The sequence below is a fragment of the Aphelocoma coerulescens genome, chromosome 2 (genome assembly GCF_041296385.1).
Source record: "Aphelocoma coerulescens isolate FSJ_1873_10779 chromosome 2, UR_Acoe_1.0, whole genome shotgun sequence".
NCBI classification, from domain to species: domain Eukaryota; kingdom Metazoa; phylum Chordata; class Aves; order Passeriformes; family Corvidae; genus Aphelocoma; species Aphelocoma coerulescens.
The window spans coordinates 134,591,810-134,615,549 of NC_091015.1; the positions used below are offsets into that span (position 1 = coordinate 134,591,810).

General features: G+C 36.9%; 1 protein-coding gene across 12 annotated transcripts in view; it reads right to left on the bottom strand.

Moving 5' to 3' along the window:
• Positions 1-23,740, bottom strand: part of EYA1 (EYA transcriptional coactivator and phosphatase 1) — an 85,775-nt gene that overhangs the window by 38,184 nt on the left and 23,851 nt on the right. For 6 of the 12 annotated variants that reach the window (XM_069005999.1, XM_069005996.1, XM_069005995.1 and 3 more), the window contains 5 exons: positions 21,535-21,617; positions 20,932-21,118; positions 9,887-10,026; positions 8,575-8,658; positions 2,491-2,580 (listed from right to left, as the gene is read on the bottom strand). In XM_069005999.1, coding sequence (XP_068862100.1) covers positions 2,491-2,580; positions 8,575-8,658; positions 9,887-10,026; positions 20,932-21,118; positions 21,535-21,617 — 584 coding nt within the window. Of the gene's footprint in view, positions 1-2,490; positions 2,581-8,574; positions 8,659-9,886; positions 10,027-14,695; positions 14,700-19,931; positions 19,935-20,931; positions 21,119-21,534; positions 21,618-23,740 lie in introns of all 12 variants that reach the window. The other 6 variants (XM_069006002.1, XM_069005997.1, XM_069005993.1 and 3 more) reach the window with 3 other exon arrangements.

Below are 23,740 nucleotides of genomic sequence, written 5' to 3' on the forward strand. Positions count from 1 at the left end.
TGTACTATGGCTGAGCAAGGATACCCAAACTCTGCAGCTCACTGGCAATGGTGCCTACAAACATCTTCATTCCCAACAGCCCAGATGCTTGTGCTCGTGAACTGGAAAGTTTAGGCCTGAGTAGCGTCACCACTAGATCTTTCAGACTCAGTCTTTCATCAGTGAGAATAGATGCTTTAAGCCTGAGACACATCCAAACCAAATTGTCCACAGTTTTCATGAAAGCCTGTCAAGCTGTGGGCAGCCCGAACTTCCAAACCACCAAGCAAGGACTTTTGAGTTTCTGAGATGGATGCAAGGAATCTGCCCCAAGGTCACAGCCCCTGGAAAACTGGCAGGCCCTGCTAGTTAAATGGTGATGCTCATAAGAATGACAAACTGTGGCTCCAGGAGGACATGCTCCTTCAAAAACACCACGTGCCTGTGACATGTTCCAAAAAAAATGTGTCACTTCTGGTGAACAGGAAGCCTCAGTATGTGATGAGGTCTAGTCCCTACATGCTGCTTCCCACAAAGTACAGACTCTCGTATGTCCTTTCACTGTGTACTTTTCTGAAGGCTTCTCTAAGCACACTGAACATGCTCTTCACTCCTTGGACAAGGCATGGTCTTTCAGACTAGAGCTTATGTTCCCCAGACATAAGGATTAGAGCTCATGTGCAAGGACATGAACCCAACTGCTCACTCCTGGGTGCTTCCATATATACGGAAGATAGAATAGGGTATAGGCACAAACTGTAACACTTCAGTTTGGAGACACAAGATAAACTGGGTTGTTATGGTGGAAATGCAAAGAATCATTTCCAGTGAGCTCCTATGCCTCCATGAACCACCTGGAGCAGTTGTTTTCTCACACACAGCTTCAAAGTTCTTCAGTGAATAAACTGCTGTGCCGTACTGTTAAGGCTGCAATACGTCTATTAGCAGAAGATAATCTACCACCCCTAAGATGTGATTGATTAACTTTCATTAAAGTCAGCAATGTCAACAATCATGTATGAAGTGGCTACATATCTGGCTCTGCACAGCAAATGAAAACACACTGAACTTTATTAAATATACTGCTAAAACACCGAAAGAGTAGTACTTTTTCATTTTGCTCTGGTTAAAATGAAATATAACCAGAAATCAGAAACAGAATTGGAAAATAACTAGTATTGTTATATTTTTAGACAAATCTGAAAAATAAGTCCTATACATGCAACTCACTGATGGTGCTTCTTCTATCCCAAACAATCATATCTTTACACACACCTACCTTCATGAAAGAAAACGCTACTTTAAAATTTAAAGAAACCAGCTATTTTACTGTAAGTATAAAAAATACTCTAAGGAATGGAAGGAAAAAAAACCCATGTTCAATAATTTCATTACATTCTAAGATGCCAAATCATCTGTGAGTGGTTTCTTTTTAGATGAAAAGAAATCAAAATATAGGACAGATGTTGGACAAACCACATTTGAGGTCTATCACACACTGGCATTTTTCAAATTATTTTGGCTCATCTATTGAATAAGGTGTATTTTGCTTGATTTTGAAAAGGGAAACATCAGGAAATATTTAAAGGCCAATTGCTGCCAATTAACTTTGATCAGCAAAAGTTGCATTTGAATCTTTTAGATTCTTTTGCCTGTCTGGAATAACACACTATTCTAAAATCTAGCAAAACAACAATGTGATGATTAATGTGTGTTGGCAGCCCCACCACAAGCTTGCTTAACAGCTGGATTTTAAATAAACAGCTGTCTTCACTATGATGGGAAAGAAATCTGACTGTTTTCATGTTTTTGTGTCATTAAAATATGATCAGAAATTGCTTTTTTCCCTTTTAAGATGAAACAGCCAGGCATTACAGTGACAGTCTCTTTCAGCAGTTTGGAGAGTTTTGGAACAATCTCGTAACCATAGGCTGTGCAGGCTAAAAAAGCCCTGGCAAGGCACCCACAGCTCCTAGCTGCATGCTGCAGGCAGAGGCACCCTGGCACAGAACACCCCGTGCCTGCCAAAGGCAGAGCAGCCCCAGGAACAGGCCGTGGACACAGACAGTCCATACATCATTAATGATGTCCCTTGGAGCTAAGGTAACTCTTGCCCACATTGGCATGTAAGCAAGAAATCTGTACCCAGCCATCAACTGTTTATAGAAGTTGAAGTTTAATATTTAATGGCCTGTGCAGACTATTGAATTCTGCACGTTTATAGATCCTTTCAGTGTATCCACTTTTGAAACTTGTCTACTGTCATCATAAATGCTAAAACCTGTGAGGACAAAACTCTACCATTTAAACTGTAGGAACATTTGAAGGGCAGTGCAGACAATTAGTGTAGATATTATTATATATCCTAATGACTAAATTATACAGCTATTTTCTAAGCATTTCTGTACTGAAACTCTGCAAATAATTGTCAAACCATCTAACAGCACATAAAACCAGACAAATATTAAACATTAAATCATCTCTGTGTGTTTTAAAAGAATGAACACTTACTTCTAAATCGTTAAAGAATAGATGTGTGTCCGCCAAATTGAAAATCATCTCTTCCATTCGGAGTCCAAGGGACACAGAAGTGGGAGGATCCTTAAAGAAGAAATTAAGCAAGTACAGCATCAATACTGTGCCTAACATACATACCCAAATACAAACTGGAGGAACAGCTTTTCGTAAGATACTACTCATATAAAATGCAACATCTGCTTTGCCAGTTTCAGTTCAGTACCTGTCTCATCCTGTACTACGACTCTTACCAGTAACACTCAAAAATATGACTGTAACTCAACTGGCTTCAAGATTTTGCAGGGGGACTTCTGTGGTCACCCTCACGCATCCCCGGCACAGACTCTTTGTTCTCTGTTCAGAAAGGGCAAATCCATTTCACCTAAAACTTCTCCAGATTCTACAACTGTTCACAAGTTTTGTGATCAACCAGGGGTATGATAATGCTATTGTTACTCAAAATAAACTCTCACTGGTCACAAATGACAGGATTCAGTCCTGGGAATACCTAGTGACTTTAAAGCAAAGAACTACTTTTATTTGCAAATGGCAATTATATTTAAAACCACTCCTTGATTGTCCACAAAACCACGCTTTAATTATGCTTCCAGTTGGGCCCACCCATACAGATTGAACAAAACTATTGTTTGTTATTAATACATAACACACTTTAACTTCTCTACAGAAATTACCATAACAACTTATTCCTTACTGAGATAATAAACTCAAAAAGCATGTTCAGCATTGTGGTTACCAAATGCATTACAGATGTTTGTCTCGTTTTGATTTTTTTGTGTTTTATATATATTTTCAATCTGGAAAAATGGAAAAGAGAGCCTAATACATAAATTTGATATAGACTTTCTCATTTATAATGCACTATCCAAGTGCACAGGAGCATGAGTTCCAAAAAACATGTTATATTATCTCATAACACCCTCTATTAATAATGTTAGTTTGTTAGGAATTATATTTTAAATAGAACTGAAGAACTGACAACCCATATTTTACTTAAAATAAGATAATATTCTAAACTTGATGACGAGACACAGTTAAAAAGCAAGAGATGCAGTCCTTAGTTTCTTTTTTCACTCTCAATCAAATTAATAGGTGTTTCAACAGGATCTCTGAACTTTCAAACATTTTTCTGTAACTACTAGTTAAAAGCAAAATGAGTCAGTAGTAAAGAACTGGAAAAGAATGCTGATTTGGCAGCCTGTTTGCCTTCTGGAAATGCCAAAATCCAAGAACTACTATCCAGAGAAAGAATTTTTGAAAATTAGAAGCAAAGCTACATTGAGCAGACAAAACATCTATTCTTGAATTCACGTTCTTGAATATACATTAAGAGTAAGTTTTTTAAAATAAAAAAAAATAGCCCTTATAAATGGGGAAAAAAAATTGCATCATACTATTTTGATGAACTTTGCCCTTAAAAATAAGTCTTCTATTTAAACTGGCACAGTAAAAAAAAAAAAAAAAAGAATATTTGGCTTCTTAATTCAAATGGAAAGACTTTAAAATATGAACAAAAGTATTCTGTCTCTCTGTTTTTGTATTTCTCTATTTGTAGACCTGTGCCTTCCTTTCCTTTTGTAGGCATGTGAGGTGGAAAGCAGGTGGTATTTTCTCTCTATCTATGCCTGAGGCTTCTTCTCCCTTTGACATTTCTGCTTATCTTTGTGCCCAGTTAGCATCTCATCATCCTACACCGCATCGGGCTTCTTTTTTTTTAACAGACAAGGATTTCTGCTGAACCTGAGCAATAATAGAAGTCAGCCCACAGAAGCCTCTGCTCTAGCTATTAAAAGGAGTTACATGGCTAAAGGTCTAAGATGCAAATGAAGACCACTTGCTACATCTTGATAGCAACTGCCAGTGCAGCAAGATAGAAATAATTCCCTTCTGAGCTTCCATCCATAAATAGGAACATCATTTTAAAAGCAGAATAAATGGGCAACAGAGCATGATAATGGTTATCAATCTATTTGACTAATCTTAAACAAATGGCTGCAAATATATATTTTATGTTTCAGTGTACACGACTTAGTTTTTTAACTTAAACATTTTTATCACATTTCTGCGTCTGTAAAACAGATTTTTGTAAAGCTTTCTAACCATTTCACTCCAAGATATTTTTACATGGCAGAAATAAAACAGAATCGCTTTCTCTAAAGTAATAGTAAAATAATGTCATTTATTAGGTAATTTAATTAGGCAGAAAAAAATAAAGTCAGTCATTGGCACCTACTGAAAGCATCAGATTAAATAACACAAAAGCTAAAAGAAGAAACAAAATGGACTGCTTTTCAAAGAAACCTTAACTCCTAGATTAAACACAATCTTTTTGCATAGGAAGTTCCACTTAACACAAATCTATGTTAAACTGTGGTCTTGATACCTACATCTTTAAGGGAAGCAAAAACCTTATCTGCATTAGCATTTTAAACACCTCTATAGTCACAAACTTGCAACTGGTCTAATAAAAAGCACAAGAACCTTAGCTTAAAGCATCATAGTAGATCAAACTCTGCCATCAGATGTTACAGTGGGGACTGTAAGCTTTAAAAAAAGACAAGGCTAGAACAAGGTTCTAAAAAAATAATCCCACACCCAACCTTCTTTTGCAATTTTAAGCCACTAATTGCTAACTAATTACTGTGAGGTGTCACACAATGAGTAGGAAAGCTAACAATCTCTTATTGTTGCCTGGGATTTGCAGGTTCAGTCAGTGTCTTTTCAGGTATGGTCAAAATCAGGTACAAATCTCTGAGGGAGGTACAGTTTAACTAAAGAAAAGAAATACCAATGTCAAACTGCTTAAGTAAGCCTTTTGTTTTGAATACTGGCATTGGAGCCAAAACATTGCCTGTATGTCATTTCTAAATTCTACCTACTTGATTTCTTTGTTTTGTGGAGAAACAAGAAGCTGAAAAACAGGAAAGTTCACTTTGGGTACAAGGCTTATTTTCCACTTAAGCCTACAGGTCACAAATGAAGGGTTAAGTGAAACCAGGCTTTGTTTTTCTCTATCTCTAAAGTATATTAAACCACAATAAAATAGCTTATAATTTAAAGGAAAATTCATTTAAAACCTCTGCATATAACTGCTTTAACTGAGGATGGAAATATATGTAAAGACCACAGTATTCTAATGCCAATTCTGAGATGTATTTTCACCTGCTCCAAGACCCTAAAGGGCTCCAACTTTTTCCAAATTCCAAAACTTAATCAGCCCTAATGTCAATTAAAGTAACTGATAACTTTATATTTGATCAATATACATATTTAAAAAATGTACATATTAAAAAAAAATCCAAAACCAAACAGAAATGTTTTGTTTCTTTTTCTTCTCTTCTGGAAGGACAAATCATATTCTTAGAGTTTCACACATTTCCCTTAAATTCACTAAATTCAAATCATCCTTAAATAAAAATGTAGTGCTTTATGAAGTAGTTTTTGCCATGACTGCACAAACTGAAAAATAAAGGTGTTATTTTGTTACAACAAAGCTGAAGGACAAAAGCAGGAGGCAAATAGAGCACAATAGCAGCAAAAGGAGAGCAGGTGATAAAAACAGGTGAAAAAGTAAGAAGATACAGAAAAGGGTGGCACAAGTAAGGAGGAATGAGGTAGAGAATTAGGCAAAGAAAATCAATCCCTTCAGCAGCAAGGCTGCACATCATTCATAGTCATTCACCATGAAACTCACTCAGGCTTTATGAAAAGAGCTGAATGCCAAGTTGCCAAATCCCCTATTATTTAATTAGGACATTTTTGTTTGTTTGAAGATCCAGCTTTTGTATTTTAATGATTATGTGATCAGCCTAGATTTAATTTTTTAAAAGGGCATTTCTAGCCCTCACCACAGTGCAGAAATATAAGAGAACATGATGTTAGATTGCTCATAAACCAGAATACAGGTGAAAAGAATAATAATTCCTCTCAATTTTTTTTTTTTTCAGATTGACTTATGATCCAGATTTCTGATTTTAAAGGCCAGTAATCACAGACAAACACTCTTAAAAACATGCACCTCCTGCTGCCACAAATAAACCCTAAAATTCTCATATGACAGATACATGTTTTATCATGTTTGTTTTGAACATCTGACACTTTCTCTAACATCCTTGGAAATGGCTAACTGGTGTCTGAAGCTGTCAATAACCCAAGAGAAACTCTGATTTGAATGAAATCTTAAGAAAACAAAACAAGAATTGCACAGTTTCATGACAGCATCTGAGAGCCAAGGACAGGCCTGTTGCTACCCCTCATCAAAAAGATTTAGTATTTATCCATAGCATAAGCACTAATGCCATCATTCCTCTCAACATCAACAATTGGTTGTCGTTTAGAAATGCAGGAATATTGTGCCAGATGCCACACAACCAGAGCCATCTGGGCAAAAGCTACACCTCAGCTAAACAGTGCCAACAGTGATGGAGCTGCAATCAGGAGTCAGCCCCCTCCTTGCATATGTATACATATATAATATGTATTTATATCTCTTTGCAACTGAACGCCAGCCACTTTCCTCAGCTTCAACCATCCAGCAATAAAGTGTTTATGTTCAGGCCCCAATTAATGAATCCACTACAGGGAACTAGTAACAAATGGAAAAAATATGTTTACATTAGTACTTCTACATCAATGACTAATTACTTAGGCTTTTCCAGTACTACTCTGATGCCCAAAAGCCAGTGGTGAGATTCTGTTATCAGTGAGCTTTTTTGTGAGCACTGGGATTTGTTCTCCTCATTCTGAACTGAATTGTCATAGATTTTGGGATGCCACACAAAAGCTGGTTTTAGTCTGAAAAATGGAAAATAACTTTTGGTAATATTTAACACGCTTCTATAATGCTTTTGTCCATACATATCCATACAATAATTGTTGAAACATTCAAGTTCTAGTTTCTTTTTACTACCTAAATATAAACTAACAGTACCTAGGAAATTAAGGCTGCTGAATTAACCAAATATAAACTAACAACACCTAGGAAACCTAGGCTGCTTAATTAACTTGCTTTTCTGACATATAATGAAAAAAACCTAATTATATTCCTCAAACAGGTACACTGTTATTACAGCAAACATTTCTGAAAACAAACCTTACCTGAACAAGTAAGAAAGGTTGCAAAGTAGTACTTTAGATTTTTATAGACCAAAAAGCTGTTGAGAGAAACTCAGAATCTGACCTAGGCACAGACTGAACTGGATGTAGCTTTGCCCTCCCTTCAGCTGGGTGTAGGGTAAAACCTTTTAGTGCTCAGCAGGTTTACAAGAAGACAGAGGCATTACATGAAGCCAGACAAAATGATATAGTTGTTCTTTACATGTAGAAATTTTTAAGGTTAACAAAAATCACATTCCAGTTATAACTCGCATGAGGTGAACATGAAAGGCTATATCAGATTTTGGCACAAGCTGAGATGTTAGCTTTCAAATACAATCCTGAAGTCTGATCTCATAAGGACATTCCATTCATAAACTGTCCCTATTCACCTAAAATCATGTTTCTCTTCTGAGAATTACCAAGGAAACCCACTGTCTGTAGAACATATTCATTAGTTCAGTTATGATTTATAGACTGTGCATAATAGAAAGAATTGACTCATAAGCAGACTTTCAAAAACATCAGTCAATATGTAGATTAAAAAAATGTAAGTGAAACAATTTTACACTAATCTGGCCATGTCCAAAAGTATTCTTCCTCTTGCCTTCTCAGTACAGAGCACAGCCAACTGGTCATAGAAATCATTCCTGGAAGTTCTTCGCTCTCTGAGGGGATGCAGACCTTTGCAGATTTTGATGATATCAGGAGGTTTCAGACAACCCTGTATCTACAAACCAAACCTCAAGTGGTCAAAAGTATTACTACCAACACTATTTAAATATGTACTGAAGACAAGAGCTGAGTAACTGCAAAGAATGGACATGAAACAGCTTGGTATTTTTTGTCTTGTAACACCAGTACCAGTTGGCTTCTAAAAATCAACTAATGTTCTGGTATGCCTTGTGTATCAGCCATAAACCAACAAATATCACTGAACATTCCCATCAGTTTCTTGACACTTACCCTTCCATATCTGTTAGCGTAGGACCCTGTAAGCAAGGAATGGAAAATGATGATTGTCTCATCCAAATCCCAAATGAATACTCTCTGTAAAAAGAGAATCAAATCAATGTGTTCCTCTGTGAAGCTAACACTTGAAATGGAAAGTTAAAATTTGAATCACTGAGCACACAAATGGGAAAATTGTATTGAAATGGTTGCACATCAAAACCATAGTTTCCTTGCCATTTATTTTCAAAACTAACCAGGTTTTTTTCAGTGGGTAGGGCAGTACAATCTGTTGGCTTTTTACTACAATTGCTATTATAGCAAATCCTTCTATTAGAATAGAATTAGAGTATTGTCAAATATACACAGAAAATGAGATTGTACAATGTAATTTTTGAAGCTTGATGTGAGATAGAAATGGAAATAAAGAGAAGCATCTGAAAATTAAATCCTTGGGGTTAGAATTCTGTATTTCTGCAAGTCTTACAAAACAAAATTCATATAACTGCTCTTGAACATTACCTCTAAAACCAAAACAAAGGAGACTGCAGCTAATAAATTAAATCCCCTTAATTTAGGCTAATTTTAATGCATTTTAGGCACCTGAAGAACAAAAACTATGAACTTGGATGATGTATGTATAAAACTTATGACATCAGTAAATAATTCTTTTGCTTAGAGACAATTGAAAATATGTATTTTAAATTTGTCCTCCGACCACACACAAAATGGTATCTTAATGAAAAATAAAGTGTTCAAATACAAGTATTTTAAATCCTGGTGAGGTTGTATTTCCTATGATGGAATGTAAGTGGGGTAAGCTTTTGGAAAGGAAAAGTAATGCAGTGTGGACACTCATAGCTGTGGTGTGTCATTGGAGATCTGTTCTCAGCATAAACTATGGGCCACTGGGAGGAATGTGAACACAGCATGAGAGAACAAACCCCACTATTGTGCTAGAAGTGTCTCCTGTCCAAATGCAAACCTTTCTTTGACTTGGGAAAAGCTTGCTCCTTTTTTTTTTCTTTTTTCTTGGTTGTTTTTATTTGTTTTGGTTTGTTTGTTTGTTTTGGTTTGTTTGTTTGCTTTATTTAATCAAAATGAGAAAGAAACACCCAGTATTCACCCAGGGTTTTTTTCTGAGGAAATAGGAGCTCTTCCTGAAGAAGGTTCTTTAGAAGAAAAATCCTATTTTCTATGAAAATACTGTTAAAAAAAAGAGAGCTTCAATGCCACTTTATTTTTGATGCATAAATAACACTTCTCTGTGCAAAATAATGATAAAAATAAAGTCTGTAACAGGACAAAGACATTTCATATAAAGTACCTCCAGGTCAGAGTCAGGTGGTGGTGAAGGATTATTGTTTCTTCTGCCACGTCCACGTGATTTCCCATCTGAGCTACGACGCAATCTGTCCGAATCTGAATCTTTAATGGGGGTGGATGGACTGTGGATTGTACTGTATTCTGTTGTAGTAAAGAAAGGACACTTTTTACCTGTCAGTTCAATATTCAAAATGTTCAACTTACTTGCTTACACCAAACCCAGTCCTAACTAAAGTAATTAAATGTAAAATGGTAAGTGGTAATATTGATTCATAAATAATTCAGTCTAGCTCAAGTTATATGTAAAAACAGAGGGATAAACTATTTCAGTAAACACATATAAAAGACTTAGTAGAAAAAAAAATCTTAATTCCTTCAATTATTACACGACTAAACAAACAATTTTAAGGGATACCAGCTTTTCATAAAACAACATTAATTTAACTCTAGCTTTTCAAACTTAAATACTTTAAATGCTTTAAAATAACAGTTATGATGATGGGTAAGAAAAATCCAACCAGGTGTGAAAAAAATTCAAACATATAGAAATTGAAAAATTTTCCAAATTGCCTGGTTGCAGACACTTCTAGATTGCTACATTTGAGAGAGAAGAATAGAATTATTCCTAAATATAGCATAACCAAGAGTATTTATTTTCCTAAATAATTTAAATAATTGAGTGCTAAATATGCATCAACTGTAAAAGATGAAATTTCTAGTATTTTTCAAAGGCCTACTCAACACCGAACATTTCCAGTGAGTACCTTCCAGATAGGATAAGAATCCTTACAAACATTATTGCATGCTAATTATTATGCTTCAGAAACATTTATTTATAAGACTATTTACTGTTATTGAACAGGTGAAAAAAAAATGATGATTCATGTAGTTAAAAACAAGAGTTTTTCTTGAAACATGCTAGTTTGAAGATATTTTGCTACTCTTAACATCCATAGATTTTATCACAGTGAATGCTTGTACATTAACAAAGCAGACACCCAGCATCAATTACCTTCCCATTAATTTAATTAGCAGTACCACAGTCCTCAGAAACACAACGACACATTTTAAAATCTCTTTTGAGAACTTCCTTTCATAGTCTGAAGGTCACAAATGCTTTTATTTTGATGGTCACCATGATTTCTTTTCTTTTTCCTAAAAACACTAGTGAAGGCAGCTGCAATTTTTATGTTTCTCAATTTTACTGCTCAGTTAATATTAACTACTCTTTAGAGTCCAGTAGATATAAAATTTTTCATTTTAATCTGCCTAGACTGTGGCATTCCAGCTTGAACAGACAGGTATACTTCTCACACAAGGGATTCTCTCTCCTAGGAAAACATCCTGTTGAGGTCAAAGGTTAGATTAAGGAGGAGACTCTGGACATCTGTGTAACACCACATATGCACAATCACTCAAAATAATAACAGTTGCTTGTGCTGAATGAAAGGAAAAGGTCTTGAAATTCTCATGCTCAGCCTTCAAAACTACACTTATTGAGAATTAGCATATCTTATATATTTCACATTATGTATTCACCTAAGTATTTCAGGCTACATCAAACAAAGCAGAACAAGTTAAGATGTAACTCAAGGTTAAGCACTGAATCTTCTGAAGACATCTGACCTTTACTAAAAGAGTGATTCTGTCTGTGTCAAACAACAAAAATTATCCAGCCACGTCTATCTACACATCCCAATAATATTTATTTTTTCTTATGACATTGCACCCTTCAGAATATTTATTTTAACTATTTAAACTTTGAATGCTGACTGCTCTTTCACCTACTGCATTTAACCATAAATAAGAAATAGTAACAAATAGTACCAATTTCCCAATTAATTTTTCTGCTATACATTATTAAAATCTTTAATAAAAAGAGAAGAGAAAGAAAACGAAGCACAAAAGTCTTAAAATAGATTATAACCCCATAAAAGAAACCGACCAGAATTTCTTCAACAGGTATATTGACCAAGGATGTTCTAAATAAGTACTCTAAAATTCAGGTGTAATGAAAAATTGCATTTCCTATTGACTAATTTAAATTAGGCTGCTTTTGGTCTCTGTCACTCTTCTTAGGAGTGCGTCTTTAGTTCCCAGTTTTAAAAATCTTTCTCAGAGTCATGCTATGCCTAAAAGTTTCAAGTATTAAACTTGCACGAGTAATAATAAAAAAAACAGGGAACTGTTAAGATGGAAAGAGTAGAAACAAAACTTCATGACAAATAAACAAGCAAATCTAAATGAGTGAGCACACAGAGCAGAGCATGGTGGGGGCAGGGAAGAAAGTCTGTTTGTAAGAGCCATCCAGCTTTCCATCTTTGCAAGCACCTTTCATTAATAAATACTGCATCCAAAATTTCAGACTCAGGGCTGCAAGTTTGAGTGGAGGCTCATTTTCATTTCCCCTTCACAGGTAATCTGTCTGGATGCACCAGATCCTAACCTGATAGAAAGGCTCTCACCCTTGCCTCAGGACCCCTTCTTGGGACCACTGCACCTCCATCATTCCCATAAAAGATTTGTCTGTCCTGCTTTTACAGATCTCTCCAGGAAATCTACTCTGCTGTTAGGACAGCTGCGTCATTAGAACATACAACTTCAGCATTCATTACAGCAGTAGAAGTTTAATCTGCGAAATCAGGGGAAAAATCATTCTCTTCATTGTATCTGCATGCATTTGAAGACTGTTCACAGATCCTCTTTGTTGTTATGTTAACCCTTTCCTTTCAATCTTCTTTGCTAGGCTCTGATTATCATTTTCTACAGTCTCGCCAAACTGGACAAAATAATGCAAAGCAAAGTCAAGCAAAGCTTGACTTCCTGAATACAGGCTACCCTCCCCTGGACACCACCTGGCAGGAAAAAATTTGCATTTTCTACAAAATTTTCCATAAATGCTAGATTCAGCATTCCTAGATCATCTTCTGAGGAAGAGGTGACATCAAACTGGTTGTTTCTCAAAGACCCGGCCAAATCTTGCACATGAACTGAATGAACAACACTGCGAATACCTGCAGCTTCCAAGTCTACTCAGGAGATCAGTGTGTTACAAACAGTGGGACAGATGGCAGTAACCTATGGAGAGAAAACCTGACATTGTGTGCAAGAAACTTATTCCATGTATGTACAGGGAAACCTCCACGTGCACGGACAGCTCACTGTCCAATGGTCGCTCCTGGGGCCTCATAAGGAAACCCAGTTAAAGATATAGTGTCCAGCTGAGCCCTGAGCCCCCACAAGCCCAAGCCCTGACAAATTCTGGAGAAAGAAAAACAACAGCGGCTGAGGGTACTCTGTGTGCCACTAATATGTGGAGTACTGAGAGTGGTCCGCAGGGAAAGGTAGAGCCTGGAAGAAGCTGCCAACATTCCCCATCCCACATTTGTGCAGTTCATCATTCCTGCCTAAATGTATACCTCACACCTGCTCCTATTCAGATCACATCTCCATTTTTTGAGTTCTCATCCCGTCACCAAAGACCTCACAGCCCCTCTCAGCATGGTGTCATCTACATATTTAATAGACAAACACATTCTGTTCCGTCACCTAAATGATTAATGAAAATGTGGTCTGGTGCTAGGCCCAAGGCAGACATTGAAGAATGTTGCTGTAGCCATCCTTCTATTTTAACAGCAAGCTCTCACTCCAGACTTCTCTCTGGACATGATTTCCTAAACAGCTTTTTATCCTTCTGCTGTAATTTCTGCCAAACTGCTTTAGCCTAGTTTGCTTTTAAGATTGTTAAGTGAAAAGGTTTAACTGCCAGGGCATCAAAAGACTTGCTGAAGTCAATTTACATGGCTACAAACCATGTTACCAGAATAGTCATTACTCTATAATCACTGGTAAGTGATTTGCTCAACTTCAGCTGACTTCATGGTACCAGCCATACTTTAGTATTAGCCAAGTGAAATGATAATGTATCTAAAGCATTCTAAAGCATTGAGTTCAATTTTATCCTCTTCTTGAGCATCACAAACACAAATGCAGGAGAAAACCCTGCCCTCCACATAATCACGAGCAGAGAAGGGGATGAGGATCAGATCCACTGCCTGTCCAACACTAAAGCAAGATCACCAAAGGGAGCTGTCAGCAGCCTGGTTAAATACAAGGAGTTCAGATAAAAGCTACCAGCTTTGTGGCACATTTTGCCAAAATAACCCCATGCCAGACTCCCAAAATATTACAAGGGCTCGATAGTGAAGTGGAAGTGAAGCATTCAGGGATGCTACAGGTGCACCACATTAGCAAAGTTGGATCTGTGGGACCAGGCAAGCGGTGGCAACTATATCAGGCTCTGATATCTGTTTCTGAGAGGTTATTTCAGTGCAAGTGCATCCGATCTAGTCTCCTAGGCATCCTCAGTAGGGGCTGGAGGAATTAGGAACTGTCCTGGAGAACACCTTTCAGGTTAGCTTTGACTGGAAGGACCCCATTTGGGTGCCCTAGGATTGCTCTGCTGAGCCAAAGCTTCACATCAAAACATACCCCACTCAAAATTAAAATGCTAATGCAGGCACACCCTAAACACACAAACAATAGCAGGTCTGGAAATCCCCTGAGACAAAAATATCTGGAATCTGGAGAAGTGCTTATAAGGGCAAGTCTTACACAAGCCTAGCCTGTGCTCGCTGCTCCCAAGGTGCCTGCTGATGGCCCCTGGGGCAGGCAGGGTACGGCCCGGTGGATCCATCTGTCTGGACCACTACAGCCATCTCTCTGTGTTGCACATGCCTCCACAAAATTGTATGAATAATGTAGCAACAGTTATTCTTCTGCATCCATGGACATACACATCATTTTAGACCTCCCTGCTACAGCAGCTCTCTGTACTTTGCCCCAGGCAGACACTAAAAATCATAGCTTATTTCTTCTTCACACACTCAAGAGTTCCCTCTTCCAAACCTTGGATAAATGTCAAAGACCCACTCTTGACTTTTACAGTCAGTCAGAAAAAAACCCAGATTTTCAACCCAGATTCTATAAATGTCTTATTTTCCAGGTGTGACCAGTACTCCCCTGCCTCTGACCTGGTAGCAACTCCTGTAGTATATGGTGGCATCAAGCCTGACAAAAAAGTAACTGTGAGGAATGAAATATGTTGACATCCTGGCTTAACTAAAATACATGAACCATACTGTATCAGACTTTCCTCTATGCTTCAAGGCACTGTATAACTGCAACTTGACATAAGAGTTCATAAGCTTATACTTCCCTTTATACATCATTCTGGGCAGTGTTGATGGCTTTGTCACACAGGACAAATTTCCATCGTCTCAAAAATAAAAATACCTTGATTACTTATGAACAGACAATACAGCTGCAGAGATAGCATTTACAACACCATATTCTGTAATTCATTTCTGATTGTTGTGGAAATCCCCCCTAAGTAATTGCTGTGTTTTCTTACTGTTGATTTTGATGTACAGCAATAGTGCCCAATGAGAAATCTGGGGAAAACTGGCTATGCCAGAAAGCCCAAAATCAAGTCTGTCTCTAAGTAAATCCAGCAGGTGGGTGTGTGGGTAGAGCTTTTGCTGTTGACAAAGGCATTGCAAATTTTGTCAGACTTTTTCCCCACTACACTGAAAGGTTATGCAAAAAAGAGTAAACATACATTATCAAAGTAATCATATCTCATGTCACAATGTAAATTACATGGATGAGGTGGGTCTAGGGTAATTAGTACAGTCAAATGTCTCTGCAAGTAGGTATGCACAAAAATTTTCCATTTAGATTGTGACCAGATTAATGGCTTCCCCTTAAATCTTATACTTAATTTTGCCAGTGTTATTTCAACTCCTGTGCATCCAAATAAAAATATAAGATTCAAGTAATTTGAATATGTCAGTCTCACACTACGATTTTCTTACTTTTGCATAATTAAAGTTCCCTTTTGCATAAATAAAACTAAACACAAATTCCATGAGCACTTATACAAACTTCTACTTGTATACAACTGGACCAGGATTAAACAATGCAGTAAAATCACATGTATTTGTAGATTTTCTTTTCTTACTTGTCTATAAAAAAGATAGTACTGTATTAGTAGTAAGTAAAAGCACTAAGTATTGCAAGAAATACAACAATGCCAGCTGGCAGGATCACAGAAGTACATCTCTAGTGCTGTTTTGACAAAATGTCAAAATCCTCACTTGAAAAACAAATTTAGTGTTTGTATATTGAGAATTAAGAGCATGCTATTATAAACCTGACAGAACCTCTCAACAGTCTGTTAAAAATAGTGGCAAAATGACTGTTTATTTCAAAGCTTGGTTGAAGTTTTGATTTAGGATTGCGTATTTAAAATAATGACAAAATATCATGTATAACAGTATTTATAAACTATATATGACCACAACCTAAAGTGGTCCAGATTTTTTTTCTCCAGCTTTCTTTGTAGAAGAAAAAAAGTGTAGCAATGGGCCAGTAGTACCTGTATCCATTGTAGTTATTTCTTCCTTACTCATTAATTCCATTTTCAAACAATTTGAAGTCATTGTTACTTTTAATCCCACCAAAATCAAAGACAAACATCCCAGGAGAACAACCATCATCAGAAAAGCATAACCAGTTCTGTCCTTTGCCATTCATTATTGTATCCAATTTAATTTCTGTTTTTACAGAATTTTCCACACTTTCCTTCCTTATATAAATATATCCTCTGGGTTTGCTCTTCATTTATATTTACGAAAAAGAACAAACATTAGAGTACCAGAAATGTACCGTGAATATAGCTGTGTTTCTTTCCATTCAGGTATTAGTGAAAAGTTGCCTATATAAATGATTCGCTCTGTTTCACTTTTCTGTCTCTAATTTAATGTTATGAAACACGATAAGAAGAAACCAAAAGTCTATTTCCCTTTTGCAATACTAAATGTGATATAGTACTCAAGGAAAAAGAAGTTTAGTCTTTAAGAACAAAATAGTGACCCATGTCTGACACCAAGTTTTGTTGGCTTGCACAGCCCTTGTGAGGTTTTTAATCTGCATTGTGAAGTATGTGAGTAATATGAAAAAACCCCAAACCTTCCAGTAATATATTAAACATACTTATTACAGAAACCAAGGAAAATGAAGGAGATTGAATCTCAAGAACAATGTAAGTCTCTCTTGTCAGAAACACTGTTTAATAAATTATAAATACATCATCATATGAAAGAGAAGGATAAATTCATCATTCCTAACTGAACTAAAAAAAAAATTGCACAAATCAAGAATTTTTTATTACCAGCTGTGATGATGGAGTCGAAATATTGCAAGAGAAATTACTACAGCTTTAGAAAAGGTAGTCTTTTTTTATATTAGCGCCTAGAAATACATGTTATGAATGTTACTCTAAGTATTTTTGAGCATCAGGGTAGGCATAGGATGGGGCGTAACTTCATTTGTCCAGGGTAAGTTTCAACATTGGCAAACAGCTGGAAACTAAGTAAGAAAGCGTAGAAAGGACAGACATACACACAGCACTAATTCATCCACTGTCTCCAGTGATCTTGTGCATCAAGAATTTCTTGTTGTCTGTGTAAATCTAATATTTGAGCTTGTCAAAGTTATGCTTGAACTGGCAGAAACTTTTTACATCCACAACATCCTGCATGAAACACAAAGAAATACTGCTTTTGTTCACTCTGAACCTATTTCAATGAATTTGAATATTGGAAGGGAGAACAAATATTTAATTATTTATCTAGTTCTATTCTCTTTCATAATTTATTTACTATTACTTCTCTTAGATACTACAGCTTAGACAAAAAATCAGCAACTTTCTGATTACGTCACTAAGAAAAAGACAGGCTTTGTTCACAAGAAAATAACATTAATTTGTATATCTGATTTATGGATACAAAGTCTATAAACCTCTGTGCAATGAATAGTTTTCTCCTGACTGTGGTACAAGAAAGTTTCAAATCCTGTAAGCAAAGAGAAAGAAGAAACACTGCACATGGAAAATCTCAGGTTCTTCTGCAAGAATCCCCACATGTTCTGGATTGCATGGCAAGAAACTTTCAAATTTAACTAGTAACTGAGGGAAACCACAAAAGGATTATTTTATATTTAGACAAGGAATTAAACATATTTCAAGTGAAATTATCTGAGATTTCTGAGTCTGCAAAACTCTACTAAAAACGTCACAAGAGCACATAATTACTTTCTCCCTTTCACATTTTTCTTACCAGACTCTTCTGTTTCACTTATTGGCCCAAATTCATAGAAACCACCTATGTCTGTCAAATTATTCTGGTGCCTCTGTGAAGTCTGAAAGCTGCTCTGTGCTTGTCCTGGCATAGTTCATAACCACACAGATTGCATGGGTTTTTTTTAAATACAGAAGATGTCTAAGGATAGACAGCTGCAATTCAGCAGCTGGAGCCCATCCTACTAAATGTGATGGCTCTCCACTGCTCCCCACCATCCCTCATATCAAACATTCCAGTTGTGGTAAAGAATCAGCAGCCTAACTTGAGCAGATGTGGCAAAACAGCCTACAGAAATTTTACTAATTGCAATAAAAATTTGTTTAATTTTCTCTTTTGTTCTGTTTTTGACCCAACCATGAATTTCCATCTGTTGAATATGCCTTTCACTTGTACCCATTCCACCAGCATTCCCTTCCTACATGCTGGTCCCTCTTTTCTTTGACTCCAGCCTTCCTTTGTCTTCCAAGTAGACTGTGTATGAGCTCAACGGAGGGTTTGCAATAAACCTCAGCAAGAAAAAAGTAAAATCATTTACACTGTCCAAGGAGAAATGGCAAGCACAGCACTGGATTCACTGACGGGTCCTTGCTTCCCTTCTACCAGTGTTGCTTTATGAGGCAGCAAAAGATTCTCACCTAATTTCTCCTTAGTTAGCCAGCACTGGTATGTCAGCCACTTTAAACTGCTCTCATAGCACTGGAGAGGCTTTGGCATCTCAGGATTAAGACTGTTGTTAAACTGAACTCTAATTAGAAGTGCCCATCTCTCTCCACTCAACACAGAAGGAGCCTAAATGGGCTTGATCCTAACTTAGCTGCATAAAGACAACAACTGCATGAAGAAAAATGGAGAAATTTGGGTCTAGCCCTATACCTTCTGCTGACTGCAACCACACTGATGGAGATGGCTTTCATCAGTTCCTTCTAATAGAAGGGCCCACAGCAGGTACCTTCCTAAATGTGCCCCTGCCTCTGGTAGAGGCAGCCAGCCCCATGATAACCCCACAGCTACATTAAGAGTTGTTATTTGCAAACTTTTAGAAGGAACATTTTCAGAACTGTTAAATCAGTAACACTAATGTTTTGGGAAAAGAAATGGCAGTCCCAGGAATGCCAGAGGAGGTGTGCACATGTGCAAGCAAGGGCTAAGCAAGCAGTGGTAGGGCATCCATGGATGTACAGCTTTAAATACATGAAACAACAAATTAGAAGAAGGATTAGGTGCAGAACTCATCCAAGAGAAAGCCCACCAAATTCTCTCAAATTTTTAGACAAAACTGTTGCAACACGAGTACAGAAGATGTGACGGAGAAAAGAAAGATTTCTTAAAAAGGAACTGAAAAGCTCTGTTCAGGCTTATAGAGCACAGAAAACTATTTAAATAGGAAGACAGCCTTTAAGCCACTAAGTTTGACCTTGGAAAAAATGTACCTGCTCTCTTCATATGCACATTTACTAAAGCTTTTAGGAAGTAAATGCTATAGTAAAGATCAATAACTTTAGAAAAAGACATGCCAAGATTTTGCAGAGGATCAAGACCCAGATGATACAATGATTCAATTTTAGTATCTTGATAACAGCTAAAACTTGATCACATTAGGATTTTGGGCTAAGAGGAACTTAACTGCTTCCAACATACAAAATAAGCAAACAAAATCACAAGAAAACAAAAGCAAAACATTTTTTAAAAGTGAAAAGCAGGATAATTATGCAGACATCAATATGAATCCACATCTAAATGCAACAGACCCCAATAAGCACTCATTAGAAAGACACAATTTAGAAAGATTCCTTTCTCAAATACAGCGCACACCCGTGACCTCGTGTATATAAATGCACACACCAGCTGTATTTTCTTCCCTACCTAGTTGCAGCAAATGTCTCAAAAGAGACAACACTGCATAACATTTTCTTCAGGTGCACACTCATGCAGAAAAGAAACAGAGGCCTAGCAAATTGTATGAAAATTTAGCATTGCACATGGAAGATCAGTTCCATCAAGTGCTTCAAGAGAACTAAACCCAACCTCATCCCAAAGAAGTCCAAAACAAAACCACCTGATACCACTGCCAAATCATAACTGCTTCTTCCTGCATTACTGAGAAACACATCTGCTACCGTGGACTTTCTCTCTGACAGACTTCAAACTTCTGCCATTGACTAATGACTGACATGCTTGAACTGTTAAAAAAATGGATTTTAACTTTTTTTAGTAACGAGAAAAGTATTTTTCACCACCCATTTCCAAAAACAGCTGGAGCAGTTTGGCATAAAAGTTAAAAAAATTTCTCAACTAGTAAAGGACTGCCAAATTCCAACAAGAAAGGTAAAATGACTGGGAAAAAGACTAAGCCACTGAAAATCTTTTCTTAAAATGGAAACGCTTGTGCAATTTCAACTCCCCATTGCATGCATTATTATGTCCTCTGAAAGTAAGAAACAAAAGCTGTCTTTCAAGCGGGCAGTTGGGTTATGGTTTGAAGGCCTCTTGATTCCAGTCTTATTTAAGAAAAATCAAAGGGGTTTTTCTTAATGAAGACAGAGCTTAAAAGCACCACGTTCTTGTTTACTGTAAAGACTTATCCATAGCCTGCAATTTTTAACACAAACATTCTACAAATAAATACAAAAAATTTGTATTCCAGATAAGCTTTAAAACTTTTACTGATCCTTTTTTTTTCTTTAGTCTATTTTCTGTTAAAATCTGTCCAAGATATGCCACAGGCTCAGGATTAAGAAATAATAAAAAGAAAAATCAACAACTACACAAAAAAAATCCAATTCAATCCTCTTTCAACTTACAAAAATGTGCCTCATAGGGACCATAAAATCCATGTAATTACCTGCTGCAGGATCTGTAACTGCTTGACTGGTGATGCCAGATGGTGGTTCTTGAAGCTGGTATGTTGCATTTGTGGAGGGTGTCGTAGGGCTGGTGTTGCTGTTTGTCATGTAATGTGAAGGATATGGTGAGCTATTGTAATACTGCGCATATTGGCCCTGGCCAAAACTGGGATAAGAGGGATATTCCTGCAAGACAAAAAAGCAACTGAATAGTCCATCAGAGTTTTGCTACTTTTTAGTATAAATTCCAAAATATAACTACAAACACATGTCAGACTTTGAGCACGTATGCTTCCTGGACTGGATGCTGTAGAACCTAAAACTGTGAGGCAGTAAAACGAAATCTAAATTACACATAATTTAGTATGTCTTCTCATACAAGTAGTTTATTAGACACGCTGCTGAAGATGTGTGAATAAGAACATCAACCTCAGACAATTAGGTCTAGTACGGGAAGATGACAGATTGAAGAAAAATATTTATAAACTTTAACTAGAAAGGATGATAATTTCTTTCAATAAGCTATTTAAGGGCTTCATTTTTTCAGTGCATGAGAATTTTAAGTTTGCCAAAGTTTGCCAAACTCCTGTTTACAAATTTACCTGCTGTGAACTATTAAATCCAGTAGAATTTGTAAGTGAATTATTTCCTGCATATATTCCTGATGATGTTGTAAAACTGCTGCCTGAAATGAAATGAAAAATTATGTGAATTACTAAAACAAAGCATTGGAAAATAACTTCAATCACATGATTATATCATAACATTATGGCATATTTGTAATATTTCCCATATGTTGGCCAATTCAACTCGATAACATGTTAATATATAAAAGTGATAATTCATAGTTCTTATACTCTGTGTTTCATTATTGCAATAAAAAACTCCCTGAAATTTACACAGGAATTTTGGACCCACCTCATCTCTGATTGAAAATTAGGCTATCGCACCCCTCTGAATAATGTCCAGCACTGTGGAAGTAATGAGGGCTTCTTTACTTTTTTTTTCTCCATCGAACAACAAGCACAAGCCTTGTCCCGAGAGACACCATCTCCCCTCATGAAAGCCTGGTGGCTCTGTTTCTCCTCCCACCTTTGAGAACAGTGTCCTCTCCTCTCCCTGAGCCTCAGGCCCTCACAGGAGCAGCAAAAGCCATAACTCCCTGCTCCAAACAGCTTGGTCTGACTGCAAAGCCATTAGGACTGCACTTGGGCTGCAAACTTTTTCTTTTCATAGAGTGTACCGGGCATAACACAGGAGGAAAAAAGTACCTCTCTGAGAAGGGAGACCCAAGACTGAATTTAGCCCAGAGACTGAATTACTGCCTCCATCTCCCTCCTCCAGCTTTCATGAGCCACCAACACTAAACAGATGGGGCTCTTGTTTAATACCCAACCTGAGAAGCTGTTCCACTAAAAAGGCAGCAACCCCCTTTCAGCTGTCTTGCCCTTGCTGGTTATAACCCAGGAGTGACACAGCCACCAGGCTGAGACATATGGATGCACAGGGTGAAGCTACATAAGCCACCACAAAGTCTGTAATGAGGCAACCTATTGAACTCATCCAGCAGGAGAGCACCAGTCAGAGCAGGTTATTAAAGTGTGCAGATTGTTTACAGCCTCCCTCGCCACCAAAATCTGCCTCAGTGCAAAGACATACAGAGACCTTGGGAGCAAAACTTGCAGGTGAGCAAAGGAGACTAGGAGGGATGAAAATCAAATCAACAGGGAGGCAGGCACACATATGCATCAATTCTCTGATGTATCCTACAGAAAGCAATTAACAACCAAATCCAAAAAGAGGTTACTCGTTGGGAAAATCAACATTTTTGCAACTCCAAGGAGGACAGAATGCGGGCAGGGGTTCATACTTATTACAACCCCTGCAAGACATTTGTGAGCTATTTACTTTTCTTAAACAAAAAACCCACCAAACCAATAGGTATTGTAGCTATGAGAAGTCAGAAGGAAAAATATTTAAATGCTTTGACTTCAAAAGTTACTAAAAGCACATACAAGTTAAGCCTCAAAGAAGGAGATGTGAAGACCAACAGCAGTGGGCATAAAGGATGAAGCTTAAATTTAATGTATGAAATTACTGAAAACATTTCTCTTGTGTCTTCTACTAGTGCAAAATCTCTGATTGTTGATAGATGCTACCAATCCTGTGAACTAAAATCAGATTACTTCAACAGAAGAGTTGACATCCAAGTTTAGCAGATAGTACAGATAAACAGTACTAATGAGAAAAACATGTTGTTTTAAATTTAATTTAAAATTGGAAAACAGATGTTATTTTTTTTTTATTGTAACCAACACGAAAGCCAAAATACAGCTGAATATTTTAAATTGCAAAACTTTGAAATGATATTTTATTTCTAATAGTGCTCTGTCTGGAAGATTATAAGTCACTGTGTCTCTTCTTATTTCTGTAGGGTTTTTTGAGTGATGCAGTAATACATTCAAACCCAGGTTTTAGAGGTGCACAGTTTAAGCCACTCTAAAAGGATATAAAAGACCTCTCATAGTTATAATTAGAAAAAAAATAGACTTTTTTTGAGGAATATGTCATCTTTCCTCAGAAAGTTTGGAAAATAATTTGCAAGAGCAAATGAGAAAAGTAATTATATGCCAGCCAGCATCTCTCCCTCTCAGACAAAGACACACACACACTAACACGCAGATCTCTCTCTTTCATCTCATGGTCAGCACTGGCTCCTATGGAGGAGGGGTAGGGGTCTCTTAGACCGTAACAAACATGAAGCAGGTTTCTCAGAAACAGCTCCGTGGGCCACCCAGAACTACAGGC